Source organism: Diospyros lotus, chromosome 10 (genome assembly GCF_014633365.1).
Source record: "Diospyros lotus cultivar Yz01 chromosome 10, ASM1463336v1, whole genome shotgun sequence".
Lineage (NCBI taxonomy): Eukaryota > Viridiplantae > Streptophyta > Magnoliopsida > Ericales > Ebenaceae > Diospyros > Diospyros lotus.
In genome coordinates, this window is record NC_068347.1 from 34,811,385 (window position 1) to 34,832,116 (window position 20,732).

The window sequence follows — 20,732 nt, forward strand, 5'->3', positions numbered from 1 at the left end:
AATTTTGTTTTGATGTTCAAAAATTAATTAATAAATATATAAGATGACAGTATTTGATTAATCAAACATAATGCATTTATTGATGGTTAACTCACTAAAAATAATAACTGACATTATCTTTAAATTAATTAAATATTGAATATAAGGCGATAATGTTTGTATGAATAAGTGTTTTATAAAGATAATACTAAATATATTATTAATCAAGGTCATATTTGAATACCATATAGATATTGATGTATATATAGATAAATGTATATGTTGATGAGTATTGTTATTATTAATTTAAGAAGTTATTAAAAAAATAATATTTCTATTCTAAGTGTTAAATAATAAAAAAGATAAAAGTATATTTATGTTATGTTTAAAAATAGAAATGTAGAGTTTTAACTTTAAATTTTAACCAATAAAATATGCAAATTATTAATTTAAGTTAAAAAGTAGTTTTAAGTTTAAATTTTGTGTTATGATAAATTATTAATTTTTTAAATAAAATATACAAATGATATTTTAAATAATTAATTTATTTATAGAGTTTTATAACATTAAAACTTCATGTATGTTTTATATAAAAATATAAATGAATATAGATATATGGTACCTTACAAATTATTGGATTAGTTTATATTTTATACACGTTTAATAAATATTTAGAGGGATAAAATTGAAAAAGTATATACCGGTTATAAGCCTAGAGATTAACGCCTTATTCATCTATAAATAAGAACAGGGGTCTAGGCTTAGGCAATACATTATTCATTTTCACGAGGAAGTAGAAAGAGGAAAGACTGTGTGCAAGAAATAGTCTTTGTAATCTTGAAAAGGCTTATAATCATAAGGGTAAAGGTTATAATGTGATCATTCTGAATTAAAGAACGAGGCTTTAGAGGCTAGAATAAACAGATTATGTTCTTTCTGTGGTTTGCTTTATTTTTTGTCAAATTTACATTTTGTTTTCATTACATTTTATTTGTTTCTATTATCGTTCAAATCTAAAAGTGTGTGCAAGTGTGAGGCAGCGTAATTCGACTAAAGAATTTAGTTCTAAGTGCTCTTAAGTTAATAACTGCATTTATTGATGGTTAACCATTGCATTAAAAATAATAATTGACATTATCCTTAAACCTATAACGTACCTCTATATATATATGCTCCGCTAAACATGTATTCATTTTAAATTACATATTATATTATATATTACATAGCATATGTGATATATGTGTTTGTGTGTGCGCGCGTGTGCATGCATGTACATGAAGTTACATATATATTACATATGTATCTATATTATATTTTACATTACATATTCCATATATTTATACACCAAATTAGCATTAAAATATCATGGTTTTATTATTTTTCAATTACATATTTATTTGTCAAAAAATCTAGTTAGATATACAATAAATTTAATTAATATATATGTATTTGATAAGAAATTCTATAGTTAATTTAATTAATTTTTTTATATTTATATACATCTGAATTCAATTAAATGTAAATATATTATATGATATATTTTTATGTAAACAAATGTTACGGAACCAAGTGTATATTATATTTTTATATAGAAATATATAGAACTAAATATTGACTAAATGTGCTTAGCTTAATGGTAAAAAGACTTGTTGCGGAAAATCTCTTCAAAACAGAAAGGGTTAGTGTAATAACATCGAACCAGATTTAATTGAACATAACAACAATACACAAAGTACTAAAAACAGTAACAAGAAGATGAACACGAAGTATAAACTCCATGTTTAAACACGTTCTAGGCTCAGATCTAAAGAGTCCGTTCACCACTTTGGTAACGTCAACGAATAGGAACCACAGGCCACAACGAAGCCCTCAAACTAGCCCACAAAATCGAAAGCCCAGAACGCCCCAATACCTCTCGACCAAACTCAACCGAAGCCTTCTCTCACCCAAACAATCAAAGCCACACACAGTAGGTTACCACATGAGGTAGATCAGTCACAAAGACAGAGGGTAGAAAGAACAAAGCAAAGAGAAAAGCTTCCTGAGAATGGATGATCGAAAACCCCTCGGCCAAGATCAACAAGGATAGATGCTGTCTCTCAACATGGAAAGAAGCATCGGATCGACATGGAAACAGAGCCATCGAAGATCAACCGCAAAAGAAAACCACGAAGGAAGTAATCGGCCAAGCAAGGAAACGAGAGAAAGAGAGAGAGAGAGAGAGAGAGAGAGAGAGAGAGAGAAGGGGGGGCTAGGGTTCAGCCAAGAGAGAAAACACCAAGAGAAAGGGTCGCACAAGGGCCTTTTATATGTGGGCTTAGGGCTTGGGCTTTTGCGCTCAGAACAGTGAACTTCCCTCCCACTTGAGCAAATGGGCTAAGGCCCATTTCTCCTCTAAAGTGGGAATAGGGCTTGTGGTCCAGATTCTAAAATGGGCTGTCTAAAAATGGTGACGGACTTGGGTTCTTCAATCCCGGGCCGAAGCCTATGAAGATGAAACCCACCCAAAAGATCATCCCAGCCTTGGGTCTCATTAGGAAACAAAAAACCAACAAGACTCTTCAAAATATAAAAATCTAAATGTTATAGGTTCGAATTCTCACAAAAATAATATTTTTTTATATTTATTTACTTATTGACTTATTTATTTAAAAATTATACATATTGATATTCCATTTATTATATAAAAATTCATGTGGTTGTCAAAAGATTATTTTTTAATATAATGTTAATATTTTTATAAGATTAATTTTTATTAAATTGATATTATTTAGTCATTTAATTTGAAGGAATAAAACATTATTTCTTTATATATTTTTATTTTATACATATTGACATATTACTAAATTTACATAATTAACTCTAATTGTAAGGGCCTACTCTCGAATATTCCCGCTAGCACAGGATATTCGAAAAGAGGTTATCACAGAGATGATATAGAACAAACCATAATTAAACAGACAACTTATTTCATTCACTAGCAGCGAAAACTAAGTTTAAGTTCAATTACACTTCCAATAGTTCAAGAATTTGGGCTCAATGGCCATACAAAATAAATAAGAGACTCAAATGTTAACTAACAAAATAAGAATCATTTCATCTCAAGCCTCACCAAAATGCTAAACAGGATCTTCAAGTTAGAACGTGTAATAACCAAGAATCTCTTGAGGCTATAAATGGTATTTTATGAAGAGTATAAAAGGAATTATCAAAAGAATGAGGCTATAGGACACATTATCGCAATCTTAAGTGATTGAAACGACTGGATGGAGTACCCTAGACCCTAGATTTTTAAGGAAAATAATATGGTAATAACGAGTAATACGAGTTATGATTTTAGGCATCAAAATAAGTTGGATCGGGAACAGTTTCCGGTACAACTATCTACCAGGTTGAGAAAACTGAATGATCATAAGGGATGTAATACTTGAGATTTTTAGATTCAGATACTTGAGGAAATAGGATATTTTAAGAGATTGTGGATGTTAGGAGACAAAAGTTCAATTTCTGAGCTAGGGGCAAAATCGTAATTTTTGAGGCTCGGGTAAAAGTGTAATTTACCTAAAAATTAGGGGTATTAGTGTAATTAACCCATTCTTCAGGGACTAAAATACAATTAAAAATTAGTGTGGGACCATGTTGAAAAGGGTCTAAGTACAATTACCCAAAAGTTCGGGTCAAAGTGTAATTCTTAAAATCTTTTTACTAAGGGCATTTGGAAGATTCAAGAAAAGTCTCGTAATGACTTTAGAGATAAAGATAAAGTCTCATGATGACGTTAGAGATATGATGAAGGCTCATGATGACTTTAAGGATAAGATTTGGATAAGATTTGATTGGATAAGATAATATTTGGATAGGATTTGATTGGATAAGATTTTGTTGGATATGATTTGATTTGGATAAAGATTTGATTTGATATGATTTGATTTGGATAAAGATTTGATTTGATAATATTTGATTTGGATAACAATGATTATATAAAATCTTAGAAGATTTAGAATGATTGCAGAATATCTTAGAAGATTTGGTAATGATTATATAATATCTTAGAAGATTTACAATAATTGCAGAAGATCTTAGAAGATTTGGAAATGATTATAGTAGATTTAGAATAATTGCAGAATATCTTAGAAGACTTGGTAATAATTATATAATATCTTGGAAGATTTACAATGATTGCAGAAGATCTTAGAATATTTGAAATGATTGGAAAAGATTTTGGAAGATTTGAAATTATTACAGAATATGTGTTTCTTGGTGGCTAAGTTTCCAAAACCTATAAATAGGGGTTCATGGCCAAAGGTTTCTCATTCGAAATTGTGAGAAGTTCGTGCTAGACAAGAATGCTTCGGGTTTAGTAGATACAGGGCTTTTTAAGCATACGCGAAGCATCACACGCGCAAAGCACTTGGGTAGCGCGTGAGGGTGTGTAAGGAGGTGGTTTGGTCAAAATACTTGAGGAGTTGCACGAAAATCGAGGTTGGACACAAGATTTGAGGTGTTCTGAGTTTCTTTTAAGGTGAGTGGTTTGACTCTAGTTTTACCTTTGTTTTGGATATGTCTTGGTGTGAGTGTAGTGAGTTTAGGTGAACGAGTGACACGGTAGGGCACTCGAGACCAGAACTCGGGATGCTATGCTTATGCGTTTTATTCATGTATATATGGCATCATTTGCATATTAATCATGTGGTATATTGCATCAACTATTTTTTTTTACTTGCAAAAGAGTCGGTGCATGGTGTGTGATTTTCATATAATTGGGGTATTGATTTTTGTGTCGTTATTGGGTCCGTATGGGACGGGATTGGGTCTTCTTGAGAATGGGATAAGGTTAATTCTGGTGAACGAGTGACACGGTAAGGCACTTGAGAGATTAAGTATGTCGCGGCAAGGTCAACCCCAACGGTGTGTGGAAGGTGTTTTCCACGGGAGGTTGAGTATGTCAGGGAGATTTCTCAAGATAGACGTGTTTGCATGTGTCGTTTTGTCTGTGTATGCCATGCTCGTATGTCTTTCATGCATTTTGTAAACTGTTTCATGCCGTCACTTAGATGTTTTATCATCTAACCTAGGTTATGCCCCTGGAACGTTCAATGTTCCAGCTAGGGACTACTGCGAGGGCAAGGACATGGCCGGTTGAAGGTCAATGGTGCTTAGATTGATAGTCATTGTAACCTTTTGGGGTTTTAGTATGTATTTCAGCTTGTGTATGAATAGTTGTACGATAACGTTGTTATCATTTGGGTTATCTGTATTACGTATTTTGTTATAGAAATACTATGTAAGAATCACGGTATTTAATGTTAATGTATCCGTTGCGTTATGATATGTCTCGTTTAGTTGTTAAGATTATTGATCTTGTTAAGTTAAACGGGCAAGACTGGGGTTTTCGGGATCATGTGTGTGCATGTGAAGGTTGTTCATGAAGCATCGCGTGTGGTGATGAACTTGGAAAAAAAAAAGGATTTCCAAAAATACCCTTATAGTGACACGCCCGGTGAGGCGGGGTGTTACAGAACGTGTCCTCGTACACCACTATCTTTAAGCCTTAGTCCCACTAGACTTGCCCCCAATAATAGTGTAGCATCCCAAAATTTGGAGACAAGTAAAAATAATTAATTTGGGTGTTTGAGGATATTTTGGAGTATTTGAAAATTGTGGAGAAAATATTTATTTGTGGTATGTTTGAGGAATTAAGAGAAAATGTTTAATTATGTTATTTTGAAGAAATAGAAAATTAAGGTAATTAATTAAATTAATTGAAAGTCTTTATAAAATAATAATAATAATAAAAGAGTTAACCAAATCAAATTAAATTAAACTAATTAGTTAATATATATATATATATATATACTTGTTTGTGTGTGCTGTGCGTGGCCGTTTCTTAGCCTTATCTTTGTATGGCTTAAAAGCCACTCAAATGTGATAAAATTGGTGGAGACTTGGGCAGCAAGCATGGGGGCCTTTAAAGGCCTTAAACGAGGAGCTCTGGAGCCATTTGCAGAAGGAAAAAATAGGATGAAGAAGATGGAGCTCGGCGGCAGTAAAGAAAACGAGAAAAAATTGGAGGAAAAATCAAGGGATTTTGGTGGTTAGTTGGTATTTAAAATATTCAGGTAAGTGGGTAAAATTTATATAAGTGTTATATGTTTAAATCATGGATTTTATACGGTTAGATTATACAGTTTACACGTTAGAATTAACCGATTTAAGTCACGGTTGTATTATTTGATAGGAAACGTTTTACTTCGCATCGGGAGCACAAGAGAGGCTGAAATCAACCATTTTCAGGCAAGCTCCTAACCCCCTCTTCGCGTTATTTATTTCCCTTGAAAGTCCTTGAGGTTTCTTGTACTCTAAACCCTCCCTCACCATGACTCGGTTCTACGCACAAATAATAATAATCCGCGTAGTAACCATTTTATGACTTTTATTTTATTAATGAGTTTATTGTTAATGGGATAAGCTAAGTAAGGATGTCATGGCGTCTTTTATTTCAACCGTTACGGAGCTTCGTATCGCTCCGCTTCCCTTGGGAATGATGCCGAACCCGTTGGGGTTAGGTTCTTAGAGAAATTGGTTATGGTCTGAATTAGGAAAATGTGTTAAAGAGTCTATTATGTATGTTGAGATGGTTTTCTATGAATGAGGAAGAATGAGAATGATGTCATGATGCTATGTGATTATGTACATGAAAAGTTATGGAGAAATGTTGAGCAATGTTAAGTTTAGAGAATCTAAAGTTAATAGGGTCAGTAAGTGTGTCTAAGGGTATGGATACAAAGCCACTGACTGTTGACCGTGGGTCGTGGCAGTTGATGGCTGGATGTATGGGCGCCAGTCATCGGTTGTTACGATAAGCGCTAGACGGCCAGAAGAGCTGGTACTCCAGATTCCCGCCTTGGTTTGTGCATTTCATGATGTGTGTGCTTCAATGGGCTGGGTTGCATTCACGTGGGGACATGCTTTGTATGTGATGGGATGTATGAGCATTTGCATGACCCGGTTGGTCTAAGAGACAATTTGGGTATCCTAGGCGAGCATATGCATTTAGAGCATGTCGCATGTGTGTATTCCTATGTGAGGCGTAGCAGGGCCTGATGCTTGGTTTATGGGGGCCTTGTCATCACGTTTATGCTACAGAAGCCCTTGCATTTCTTATGTGATGCATCGCATGGTTCTAATGTTACTGTTATTCTGGACGGGAGTACCGTGCCAGGTGTCGGGAGTACCGACTCATGTGAGCTTCGGCTCGGCTTAGATATTAGCTCGGGGTTGGCCCGAGGGAAGACCAAGATCGCGGAAGTATATGATTATGTGATGTATGACATGATGAACACATGAGAATATGATGGGAATCAGGAAAAGTATGTAACAAGTATCAGGAAAAGACAAAAGTTGAATGTCAGGAAAAGCCGACCATGTCAGGAAAAGGCTGGTCTAAGAGAATGATGATATGGTAGCCTATGTTAGGCTACAACAGGTTTGTATGTGGGACCCGGGTGCCAATGTTTGACTTATGTGGGCCCCTGGTTCCTTATGTGCAGTTTATTTTATGTTATTCATGTAGAAGTAAGGTACGTGTAGCTCATGACATGGCGTGATTTCATTGACATGAATTGCATGGGGTGTCATGGGAAGAGTCCTATCCTAAACCCGTAACTTTCTTTCTAGAGCTTGCTGAGTCTCGCGACTCACGTTGTTTTTAACATCATTCCAGGTCAGCATATCCTGAGATCGCAGGTGTGTTCATCGGGGTTTGGGTCCAGACCGTCATGTCATGGTAGCAAGTGCAGAGCTCTCCCAAACCTAGATCCTGGGTGTCATCGTGTCTTAATAAGGTTAATGTTTATGTTTTCAGAGTTTGTCGTATGTTATGTAAGCCCAAGTGGGGCCCAAGTGATGAATGGTTGTAAAGATTATGATGAGATGTTATAATAAAAAGAAAAATTATGATTTCAAAAAGGGTTATGTGTGTGTTGTAGGTGCGTCATTATTCGATATCATTTTAGTAATGACCCTCTCACGGATCCTCTTGGTGCTCTGGGGCTCCGGGAGGCGGGCCGTTACAAATAGTTTTCCCTTTACCTATAATGGCAAAGAGGATCAAGTGAGCCACAAGACTCAGCAAGTTCTAGGACAATAAACAATGATCATGAACCAAGAATAAGGTGACACCAAAAGAGAGTACTCTAGAACTCGACAGTTGTATACAAGTTTCAAAATTTAAGATTTGATCAATTCCAAGTTAAATGTATCATACCACCATGTACTATTATGCAAATGTGCATATTGATTTAATATCAATATCAAATCTCATAGGCTCGCAAGCCATCAATCAACACATGCCAAAGTATATCATATAAACAAAACCTCACAATAAATATGGAGCCAACCTGTCGGGTTATGGCCACCTCGTCCTGTGCCAGGTGCTCTAGGGTACCCTTTCCCTTAACGCAAAATATTAGGTGCGCAAAGATAAATAATACTATGCCTCATAATGTGATCATATTGAATATGTATGAAACATGTCATGCATTCACTTCCATATATATATAAACATCATGAATTTCATCTTACAAGCTGTTACCATACTTATATATATTTTATGCCCATCTCACAATACTAGATAGTTTTTCACTCATATCAAGTGTTATTTTATTCAAATGAAAACCAAATTATTTTTATTCTTATGCATATGAGGAGTTTCAAAGACATTTAAAAGAATCTCCTAAAGTGAATTCCAAACATTAGCTTTGAAATTGCTGGTCAAAATAAACCTAAAATTTTTCTAAGGCGAAGGATCCACTAGAACATATTTTTGTAAATGTCTTCTTTTTGAAAAACTAATTTCCGGTATTTTGATAACTAACATTCATGGTTGTAAGAATGATTTTTAATGAATTTTTCAAGAAACATAAGCTATGTATTTCGAGGGTGGTAAAATCGCAATTTCTCGAGTTTATACTAAAATTAAAATTCTATCTTTTTATTGTTATGGATTTTGATTTTTATTGATATTTTTATTGAATCCAAATATGGAGTACTTTTTTTATTTACATTTATGTATTAAAGTAAATGAAAGTTAAAAATATAAATTAATGAAAATGAAAGCATTTAATGGATGGGATGTGAGCAGAGAGCTCGCATTTAAAGGCTTATGGGAAGAGCTCGGGACGAGCTCTCTAGCAAGGGCTTACAAAACGAGCTCAAGAGAGCTTGCGGTTAAAGCTTATGGGGAGAGCTCGAGACGAGCTTGAGGTCATGAGTTCGCGGCTTACGAATAAGAGCTCGAGGAAAGAGCTAGCGAAAAGAGCTTGAAGCGAAGCTCGCAAAAATAGCTCGCAATAAAGGATCACGGCTAAGAGTTCGCAAGGAAGGCTCGAGGTAAGAGCTTGCGCAAGAGCTCACAGAGAGAGTTTGCGGCCAAGGCTTGGGGTAAGAGCTCGGGACAAAGGATTCAAGGTTTTTGCTATTACAACATATACAGATATGGTGCCAAACAATTATTTACAGTGACATTCAGATGATTCAAAGGGCATTCGAATGGGACTTATATATATATTTGTGAATGTTATTTGGATGTGTCATTTAGGCTTCTGCGAGCTATGTTTGGCCATATATATACATATACGATTAAGCTCATGAAAATACAGAAGCAAACAGGCCTTGTATCTATATCTAGACAAATAACTGTCATTCACTGAATGGAACTTGGGGTGGAAACAAATCCCATTCTAAGACCACAATAAGACTCCAATAGATACCCAGATATGAAGAGTCAATGAACACCAACAAAAAGATAACCATATGCAACAACAAGCGTATAAATATAAATATATATATTATATGTTCATATATGTAATTCCTCATAGTGACTAAAATGAAGAGACTAACAGAGGAACTTGCACGAGACAATACATAAACAAGGGTGCTTGCACTGAAAAATAAAAAAGGAGTGCAAGAAGAACTTGCCTATTAAGAATGCAAAAATCAGAGAAAAGTTCCACCGCGCATAGGAAGCAAGCAGCAACAGCGAACAAAAGTGAGTGAACAGGATGGAAAAGTTGAAAGAAAAGAAGAACACAAAGATGGACCAAAGAAGCAATGGAATAGTGCATTCAAAAAGAGGGGATACACATTGCACTGAAATAGGAGATTTGAGCGCAGAGGTTGTTGGGAAAAAGGAGTGCGTACAGATTTGCACCCCAGCTCCAGAATTTACTAAAATATTCTATTTTTCATATTACAAACAAAAATATCCAAGGTTTGATTGACAAATGCTAACTTAATTTATTTTATTTTCCTATTTTCTTATTACACCATCAAGCACATTATTTCCAAATTATTCCTCACCATGGGCCTATGCCCAAATTACATGTATCCCATATACATATATTCCAAGCCCACTAGGCTTAATTTTCCACTTGAGTTAGACATCTCATTAACTATTTAATTGAGGCCCTTTCACTTAAATTTCTGATTTCATACACCATAAAATAAAATTATGCAACCTAAAATTATTTATGTGTCACCCAAGAAATTTAACATTAAGTATTAAAAAAAAATACTTAGATCTACATTTTAAATGCTATTACACTAGCGTCAAGTATTAAAACACCTAGACCCACTTTAAGGTCGTTACACTAATTATTAACTTAATTCATTTTATTCACGAGCTCATAATCAAGTTAGCTCGCAAGCTCATTTCCAAGCCAATTCGAGAACTTGATCACGAGCCAATTATCGAGTTAGCTCATGAGCCTATTATCAAACCAGCTCACGAACTTTGTTTATGAACCTATTTGTCGAGCCAGCTTGCGAGCGGGTTCACGAGCTTACAAACGAGCCAACTCCCGAGCTAACAAGCCAAGCATTGGGTTACTCAAGCTCGGTTCATTTAACTTTTTGAACTTTAAATTCAGGCTCAAACTTGGCCCATTTATGAACTGAGCCAAACACAAATGAACTTTTTTTCAAGCCAAATATCGAGCCACTTGCGAATAGCTCGACTCATTTGCAGTCCTAGTATTACATGTATTGGTATTATTTTTGCTATGTGAATGGGATGGAAGATGAGAATGGCAGCCACAAGCCTTCTATGACTACCCCTCTTTGTATTACCATCCCTCTTGTAATTATTTTTTGCAGACATAGAGATTATCAGAGAGTTAAAATTTATATATAATCGACTTCTCTGATAGGACTAAGGCTTGTGATTATTATTATTAAATTCCTCTCTTCTCTTGTAATTATGTTGAAATCAGGCAAAGATGTGTGTGTTAGTTGAAATTTTTAAAATTTATATGGTTGACACCAATTCTCTTGTGATTATGTTAATTTATTTTAAAATTTATAATATTTTAAAAATATTCTCCACTTTTGATGATACTATTGCATTTATTGTGACATAAAATATAACATATCAATATATATTAACAAAATAAATATCCAAATAAAAATTTCAATCTAAAAAATAATTTTTTTTTTAAAGTTGCAATCGAATCAAAAGAAACCAAGTTTTGCTAAGCTCGAGCTCAACACAAGCTCAAGCACTTGGTGAGCTTGAAGCTCAAGCTCAAGCATAGACTTGCTAGCAGACTTGCAAGAACCTATTATTTTGTTTAAACATAATTTTTTATTTTTTTATATTATGTATATACATATACTATATTATGTTACATGATTAAATTAATATATATTAATTTTAAATATATTTAATTTAATTATATTATAATAATTTAAAATTTGATAATTTTACTTTAAATAATATATTTATAAATTTATAAATAAATATATTAATGTATTTATAAATAAGTTTATTTATGAAATATTTGCAAACTTTCCAATTGAGCATAGCTTTAATAGACTCTATTAATATTTATGAGTTTCTAATTTAATATATATTTGAGGTTTAATGAGTCATGTTTTATTTAGTTCAAATTGATCTTGTTTATAAATAGAGGTTTAAAATTAAGATTAAGTTCAGTTTATTTATCTTAATAAATAAATTCAAAAAAAAATTATGAAACCAAACACCGAGCCAGAGCTACTTGCCTCATTTGCGACTCTAGAAATTTCTTTCAAAAATTTCTTATTTGTACCCGCCAATTTGTATTGGATGAGACGAAAATAAAAACGATGTCGTTCGGCACCGTCGTGTCCCTTCTCATTTCGCAACAAAGTCTCTCTCTCTCTTCGTCGATGGGCGTCGAAGGAGCCGAGAAGAAACCTCCCGTTCTCCGTCTACATTTCCCGCAGTTCCTCAGGTTAGGGTCTCTCTCTCTCTCTCTCTCTCTAGCATTTGCATATGCTTGAATGGAAATCTACTGGTACTGGCTCAATTTGACGAATCGCAGCTCATGATTCTCTCTTTCTGTTTTGTATTTTCTGGATTCTGAACGTCTTTGTGCCCGCAGTTGACCATCAATTTGGGAGAAAAGCTCATGAAAGCTCGGTAGACTTTCGTCCCAAAATTGAACTCTTCGGTACGTTTCTCATTCTTGTAATTATAGTTATACTGCTATTGCATGGGTTTGTTAGATTCACTTGATAGTTGCTGAGTGCATACCTTATTAAGCTACTTAATGGGAGCTGGGACTAGGAGTCTAGGTGACATCACTATTGGGTGAAATGTTATAACCATGAACCAGCGGTGGCTGTGGTTAGATTAGTCACTTTTAATGAGAGTTGTATGGATGCTTTGTGTGTTTGCAACTTGTCCATCTAAGATCAGTTGCGTATAATTCAATTCCATTTATGATTGACTTCTAAAAATTTCTTCTAGTCTATTTATGTTACCCACGGGTAATATATTTAGTTTAGTCACTTGGTGAGTAGGCTTTGTGCTCTTTTTGCTTTTATCCTTGCAGTTCTTTAGGCCGAATTTCTTGGATGGAAGAGCAGGAGCTAGAAAAGCTAAACTTTAGATGCATTGGGGTTAAACTGCAATGAAATTGCAGACAACACAAAATAAGTATTTCTAATCATCTAACCTGAATTCTTGAGGTACCTCCTTTGCATCAGCTAGCCTACTTTCGATTCTGTTCTCAATAAAATTGTATTCATGATGAGGGAATTTTTACTTTTGTCCCCTTACTCTAGGTTTATATTTTGGTTATATGAAAATATTGATCATGTTGAATCATTATTTGCATAAGAATAATTACAGAGCACAAGAAGTAGAATGCTGAGTGGGAGAGGGAAAATTTCCAGAACATTCTCTAATTTTTGTCTGTCAAAATTACAGTTTTAATCACCCATGTCTTCCTATATACGAAACAGATAATATGAACCAGGAAAAAAAAATTAAAGAAAGTTAGAAGCTCAAAACTAATAAACTCCTAATTAGACTGAAATTCTAAAAATATACTAATTCCTAAATTAGTAGACTCCTAATGTCCATCTGCTTCCTTTCCTATAGTAAATATGAGTTATGAAATTGAACTTATTAGCTCTCATCAAAACAAGTGCCTGATGTGAATCTGTGATCACAGAAACTATTTAAAATATGTTTCTACAAATGTGCAAAGATGCTGACTCCATTTATATAAGGTTTTGCTCCTTTCTGGTAGTGGGACTAAAATACTCTTCTTTTGTTCTACATGAGCTGTAAATGGTATATGTGTTTTTGGTTACTTCCTTCTGTTCCCCTTCACTTTCCATGATTTTTCAAATCATATTAGTTGATGTAGTGTGATTGAAAGAAATTTGTGTTGGTTTTAGCATGAATCTTGTATTTTTAGGGGCCCCAAGGTGAAAACATTGGCACAAGTTTGGACCCCAAATAAGGGCAGCACTATTTATATTGTGAACTAGTATAGTAGGGGAGACCATGAGAATACTTCATTTCTCTGGCAAAAGAAAAAGATAAGTTTGTTTTTATATATAGGAAAGCAAGGACACAGAGAGCTTATAACACAACCAAACATGTGCTCACCTCCAATAAAAACCAAGTCCCATTAGACCTGATGTATCAAGGAATTTGCGACACGTGTTTATAAAATGGCATATAAAACAATAAAATAAACTTAGCCATTCTTGTAGAGACATCAGATTTATAGGATGTTAGCATTTCGTTGACCACAAACCTTGGGCTGCTGGGCATCTGTCCTTCCGGCTAGCTAGTGAGCGGTTCTTTCGGGTTCTCTCATATACAAAAGAGATGATAGAGAAGCTACATAAAATGGAACTATCTTCGTCAATTCATATCGTCATCAACCTATAACATAATAGAGGTTTATTCTTAAGTTGTATATTGGAATTAGAAATTTCAATTTTGAACTCTTGCTCTCTTAGATATTTTATTACTATAATTGTAAATTTTCCTTTGTAACTGTTGTTGCAAGTTGAAATGTTCGATTGGAAGATGGAATATACTCTTATATGGCTTGCATAAGCAGGATAGTTCATTTATGCCTGTAAAAGGGATATCAACTCCATTTAATGGCAATTGAGGGTTAGTTATATGATGTTTTTGTCTTGCAATAATAGTGTATTCTATAGTACTATCTAACAGTGTAATCTGTGGGCATTATTATCTCAACAAATCTTCAAATCCACTCTCTACAACATTATCAAAAACAAATAAAACAAATATACACCTCTTTTGAAATGAATAATATCCTAGCTAGTTAGTGAATCCATTCTGTAACATTGCATAAATGATCTGAGACTTTTTCCTTCAGGCCTCAGCTGCAAACAGAAGAGATGGTTGTCTGGCAAGAGATCCATTTTGAGCTTCATTGATCCTTAAATTGTAGGTCACTTGCATAATTTTGGAATTCCTTAGGAGCACAGACTTTGTTTCTCAATCCTTGAAGCCAGAAACCAAACTTAACAGTTGGTATATGCTCCACAATCCAATGGTCTTGGCCTTTGTCTGGTAGCATTCTGTTTAGGAACTTTGTAGGCATATGACGAAAGTGAAGAGTTGTGAGTTTCCTAAGATGACGGATCCCTGAAGGAACCTCTTGTAGATGCTGACATGGCCCAATTATTAGCTCTTCAAGAAGAGTCAATGCCCCTTCCTCTATTATCACTGAACGCAATCCCCTCTGAGAAATAAGATTTAGCATCTTAAGTTTTGGAAACCATCCAGCCATAAAAGACAGTTGCTCTCCATAACACGCATCAATGAGACTAAGCCTTACCAGGTTAGGCAAAGCTTGAAGCCCTTGTAGTTGATCATTAACCAAACCTGACCACTGCAGTTGTAGATCTTTTAGATTTTGAAGTTGAGCAATCCAGCATGGCAGCTTTTTCAAACGTCCACCCAAGGCGAGTCGCTCAAGAGATTCAGGTGGAGCAGAAACCGAGTCGAAATCCAAAATCTCATGTTCACTTATAGCGCCTACTGCAAAAAATTTAAGATGTTTCATATTCTGAATGCTGTTAAAAAGATCCCTGCAATTTTCTGTTCTCAATTTGTGGATTCCCAACTTCCTCAGGTTCTGCAAATTCTGAAGCTCTTTAAATAGGCTGACTGCATCATAATTTACCTCCACAAGCCATAGCTTCTGCAACTCCAATAAACAACCAATCCCTCCTCGCATCTTCACCCCTTGTACGGAATCTAAACTAATATTCCAATGGTCATAGTTAAATGCCAAAAGATGCCTCAACTTGTGGAGCCTGTTGATTTGGGAAGGTAGCTCACGCACAAGACAATATTTCAAATCCAGAGTCTGCAGATTGCGCAGCTTGCCAATTGACTTGGGAATCACTGTCACCTTTGTATGCCTTACACTTAGGTACCTCAAATGAAATAGATTTCCCACTTCTTTATGAATCTGAACCAAAGGCGAATCACTAAGATCTAGCATTTTCAGAAGCTTGAAATTTATTGCTAGTGTACTCATCAGGGGTTTCTCTGGCAACTTAGCCACTTGAAAAAGCAAAATTGAACGAATCCAGGATATCTTAGCCCTTCCAAGAACGTTGTCCAAATTGTAATCCATATGTATTGACAATCTTCGAGAAATATCATTGAAATTCGAATTCTCTACTCCTAAAACATGACAAAAATTCAGCTCTATAGACTTTGTCACGATGATCTCTCGCACCACATCATGCACCCTGCACTTTTTAATTCTCCCATCAGGTTTCTTACTTGACACTTGAACCAAGTTTCTATGGATGAGCTCGGTCAAGTATTCTTCTGCAACTTCTTCTAAAGTTTTCCCTCTCTGTTCTTCAATGAAGCCCTCTGCTATCCACAACCGAATCAATCGTCCACAATTAATAGAGTAATCCTCAGGTATTATGCCAAAGTACAAGAAACAGGATCTGAGGTAGTAGGGCAAATCATGGTAACTAAGCAACACAATTTTTGAGATGCTTGTAAGGGCAGGTTTCATTTGTAACTCAGAGCCTAGGCTATCGTAGAACCTTTTCCATTCTGATGCAACCTTGTTTTTGATGGACAGAATACCACTTATTGCCACAATAGCAAGTGGCAATCCTTCACATTTTTTAACGATTCGAAGAGATATGTTCTTCAATTCAGGGGGACAGCGGCCTTCAAAGTCCCTTTGGAATGCCTTCATGCAGAAGAGGTCCCAAGCCTTCTCTTCGGGCAGGGGCTGAAGCCAGTGGATATGATCCCATGGCGATTCTTTGCTAAAAACTGCAACCTCCTCACTGCGGGTGGTGATGATTATCCTGTTGTCTTTCCCATTTCTGGGCAAAGCATGTTTAATGAATTCCCAAAAACTTGTTGTCCATACATCATCAAAGACAATTAGATAACTGCTCTGAGTTAGAAATTCCTTCAGCTTGTGAACGAGTGAATTCTGGCCCATTGTATCAATTCCTTCAGATTGGTAAAACTGTTTCAGCGTTGTTCTGAGTATCTCCTCTGACTTGTATGATCTAGAGACAGGGACCCAAGCGCAGCAATGAAAGTGTCCGGCCACGGTTTCCTTTCCATAGACATTGCTGGCAAGAGTGGTCTTGCCGACTCCAGGCATCCCCACTACCGAAATCACCATTCGTTTTGACTCCTTGGATATCAATTGCCGGGACAATTCATCTCTGAGGGATTCAATTCCCACGAGTTCATCTTCCTCGAGGAAGAGGGAAGCCACTCGAGGATCATGCCACGGCCGTTCAATTCTTTTGCTCCCTGATCCTTGTATCACACTGAATCCATACCTGTCAGCTCTCTCCTTGATCTCACCAATCGTCCGTTTGATGTCTTGAATCTGAGAGGCTATGTTTACTCTGCGGAATAAACTGCCAAAACGACGCCTTCTTCCTCGATCAAGCATGTATTCATCGATCACATCCTCGATTTGGTACGCCACTTCCCGGACCTGCTTCACCCAAACCATGGCGATTTCATCTCCGGTTTCTGCCCTAAGATCGGCATCTTTTAGGAAAGACTTTATGCTCTCCAATTCAGCTTTGATGCTCGCAACATCTCGGCGGACATTGCTCAAAAGCTTTGTTTCGTTGACTATCAGTGGCGCCAAAGTCTGGATCACGGAGTCTACAACGCAGTACTCCATTACTCTGAATCCAGTTCTTCTTCTTCTTCTTCTTCTTCTTCCTCTACTCCTCAATTTTGCTATGGCGTCGCTGAATCGACCTACTTTCCTTGACTTCACAAAGTCTTTGTTCGGTTGCCTGCTGTTTACCATTAGGTTGCAGACGTTGTACTTTGACGTTTAATATATCCTAAAAGACATCTGGCATATGCAAATGCACCCATAATTTAATTCGGAGAATTTCAATTATACGCATAATAATTTGAATATATGGCATATTATATAAGATGTAATATCACATAATGTACCCATAATTTGAATATATTGTCGATTGCGATTTTTGATAAATTTAAAATTTAAAATATACTTTATCCCTACTTACTACTATGTATTTAGATTATAAACACATAATATGAATTCTATGAGTATACGTGTTTTGACAGAATGATATTTACGAATAGGACAATACTATCCTAAATTTCAAGAAAGACACTTCTAGCTAGGAGTGGGTGGGGGAGGGTTAGTGATAGATGTTTTTATCTTTGGATTTATTATGATAAATGATATGAATGTCGATATTTCAACTGAAATACAGTAGCTGCAAGGAAACACACTGATCCAGAGCAGAATGTGCAATGAGAAACATAGCAGGAAAACAAACAGATAACAAGACTTGAATCTACAGCCTCCTGGAATGACAACATTAATACAATGTTTACTTACCACTCATCCAGAAAACTTAAATTATAAGAAAGGGGCCCATTAATATGTGTCAAATTTTATGGAACATCTTTCTAAATTTGTAAAATCACTACTGTTGGCTGTTGCTTTACTACCATCGAGTAGAGGAATTAGTGTCTAAACTTCATTAAACCTGCACTACTCTTTGTTCTCTCTATTATGATGCAGCCTGTGGACTAGAAAGAAAAAAGCTCTTGATTCTCCCCTTGTTTCAAGTTTGACAATATGTGCAGTTCAACTATTGGCCTTCTTGTCTTTTTCAGTTGAAATAGATAAATTGGAGCATTTAACCCATTCTATGCAATGTGATCCACGCGATCATGTAAATGTCCCATTATCATGTTAGTTATGCTAAAACAATCAATCGTAGGATACTTATTTAGGATACATCTTTATCGTTCTTAACAATTTCAGGCTTGTAGAAGAACTGCTAGACTGAAATGGAGAACCTCGACCTAGCCTGCAGACCATGCTCCTAAATGCATCCAGCATTGTGTTGAAATGTCTGGAATATTGGACAGTTTAATCAATACAACTGCTCTAGTAGTACTACAGATGTAAAAAAGAGACATTATCACATTTTGTTTTAATAGTAGTAGATTATAATTTAGAGGATATGACCACACAGAGAGATGGCTGGAGGTTTAGAATTCATATAACCAAGCCTACCTAGTGAGTTGGCCATGGATACTAGTAGCTTTTGTTTATGAAAGTTTTGGGTTGTGGAATTTGCCTGGCTTATGAACTTGTGATGCTAGACTTCACTACGGTTGAATATTTTGCATCTATATATTTGAAAAATTTTGTCAAGCAAGAAACACATAATAATACATAAAATTATGTAGCTGGGAGTTGATGCCTATCTGCTTTTGGTGATGCAAAATGCTTTGGCTGCAAAATAGCCCCATTATTGAGTACCAAGTGTTTGGTAGTTATTTGCCTTCTTTTCCCCCTAAGCTTTGTTCGTTCGAAATCTGCATACCAGTCTTGATATTGGTTGAAAGTAGTAGACCTGTTGGGCAACATGAATCCGTATATCTACTGAAGCTTTATGTAAAGGGGCTCGTCAATAAAAAGGGGAACATAAGAATATAGTAATAGGGTCTTCTATTCATCATATAGAACATCATGTGGATGATAGGTGTATTATCTTCTTGTTTTGTAGTGTGCTTTTCGCATCTATTCTACTTGGCAAGATGAGAAAGATCTCAAGATTTGGAAACTATCAAATGAGTTATAACGCAAGATAGGTATCTTAAGAGTATTAGCAATCCATGCAAAAAATTCTACTCTTGTCAGGTATTTGTTTGCAAAAACATTATTGTTTAACTTGCAAGAAAGACATATGCCTAACATTACAATACAAAAAAAGAAAGCATATCTCACTTCCACAATGTGATTGTATTGAATCTCGGTTTAACTTGCAATAGAATTTTTACATTCAACAATTTAAAAAAATGGGATAATGCATTCTTCAATCTACTCAGTGAAATAAAATCCTAAATTTGTCTCTATTTTGAATCTTTTATCGCTAACAATGAGGGTGTGTTTGATTGTAAGGGTGGAATTTAAATGAAAAGAAAATGAATTTTAGGGAATTGAATTCTAGGGAAAATAAATTCCTAAAAATTAAAAATTTAAGCTATTTGATTGGTATAATTTTTTACCTAGAAAATGATATTATTTTCCATCTTTTAGTGTTTGATTGGTACTATTTTTCATAAAATTAGATAATTTTCTTGGTATTTCGTGTTTGATAGGCATTATTTTTAATGGAAAATGACACATTTTTCATGAAATTCAATGGTAAAAATGTATTAAAAAAATATTAAATCTTGTATAAAAAAATTAAAATAATAACGTATTTTAAATTAATTAAATTATTTTCTCAAAAAATAAAACTACAAAATTAATTTTTTTTTGTTTTCTAAAGAAATAATTTATATATAATTTTTTACGTATTCACTTTTTATATATTTATATTTATTAATTATTAAATTTTTGACATATTTATTTTTTATATATATATTTATATTTATTAAATAACCATCCCAAATTTAACATATTCACTTTTTATACATATATTTATATTTATTAAATAACACCCCCCTCAAACCAAACCACCCAGCGGCCGCCCACCTCCAATTTTTCAATTGTCAGGAAAATTTTATCTCTTGCCCCCAAGGAATTTGATTTCCTGAATTTGAAGAAAAATGGCCTCACGTGATCATTACTGGAAAAATGAATTCCCTGAAAAAAAAAATGTTATCAAATAATGCAAAAGTTGAAAAATGAGTGAAAAAATTACATTTTCTTTGAAAAATTTAGGCTATCAAATGCGTCCTAAGTTCTCTTTATTGTATCTTCTTTCATAGTTCCAATGTCAATCCCAATAATTACATTGATTTTTTTTTCATTTTCTAAAAATTTTCTTTCTACTATGCACTACATTTAGTGTGTGTAAGTTATGCATATAAGTCAAACAAAAATAGGACTCAATAGGCTCGTAAATAAAAGGAT

At 34.7% G+C, this 20,732-nt stretch overlaps 2 protein-coding genes and 1 long non-coding RNA gene across 3 annotated transcripts in view; 1 reads left to right on the forward strand and 2 right to left on the reverse strand.

Moving 5' to 3' along the window:
* LOC127810799 (disease resistance protein RPM1-like) overlaps window positions 1-17,633 on the reverse strand; it is an 84,461-nt gene extending 66,828 nt beyond the window's left edge. Inside the window, exon 1 of the mRNA XM_052350350.1 lies at window positions 17,298-17,633. Coding sequence (XP_052206310.1) covers window positions 17,298-17,624 — 327 coding nt within the window. The 5' untranslated portion in view covers window positions 17,625-17,633. The remainder of the gene's footprint in view (window positions 1-17,297) is intronic.
* On the forward strand, window positions 12,108-19,255 carry LOC127810806 (uncharacterized). Its single transcript, XR_008025585.1, has 3 exons — window positions 12,108-12,251; window positions 12,402-12,470; window positions 18,627-19,255. It is a non-coding gene; the product is annotated as an uncharacterized LOC127810806 (long non-coding RNA).
* The window catches only part of LOC127810801 (disease resistance protein RPM1-like), a 64,008-nt gene continuing 57,770 nt past the window's right edge, over window positions 14,495-20,732 (reverse strand). The window contains exon 3 of the mRNA XM_052350353.1: window positions 14,495-16,371. Coding sequence (XP_052206313.1) covers window positions 14,724-16,371 — 1,648 coding nt within the window. The 3' untranslated portion in view covers window positions 14,495-14,723. The remainder of the gene's footprint in view (window positions 16,372-20,732) is intronic.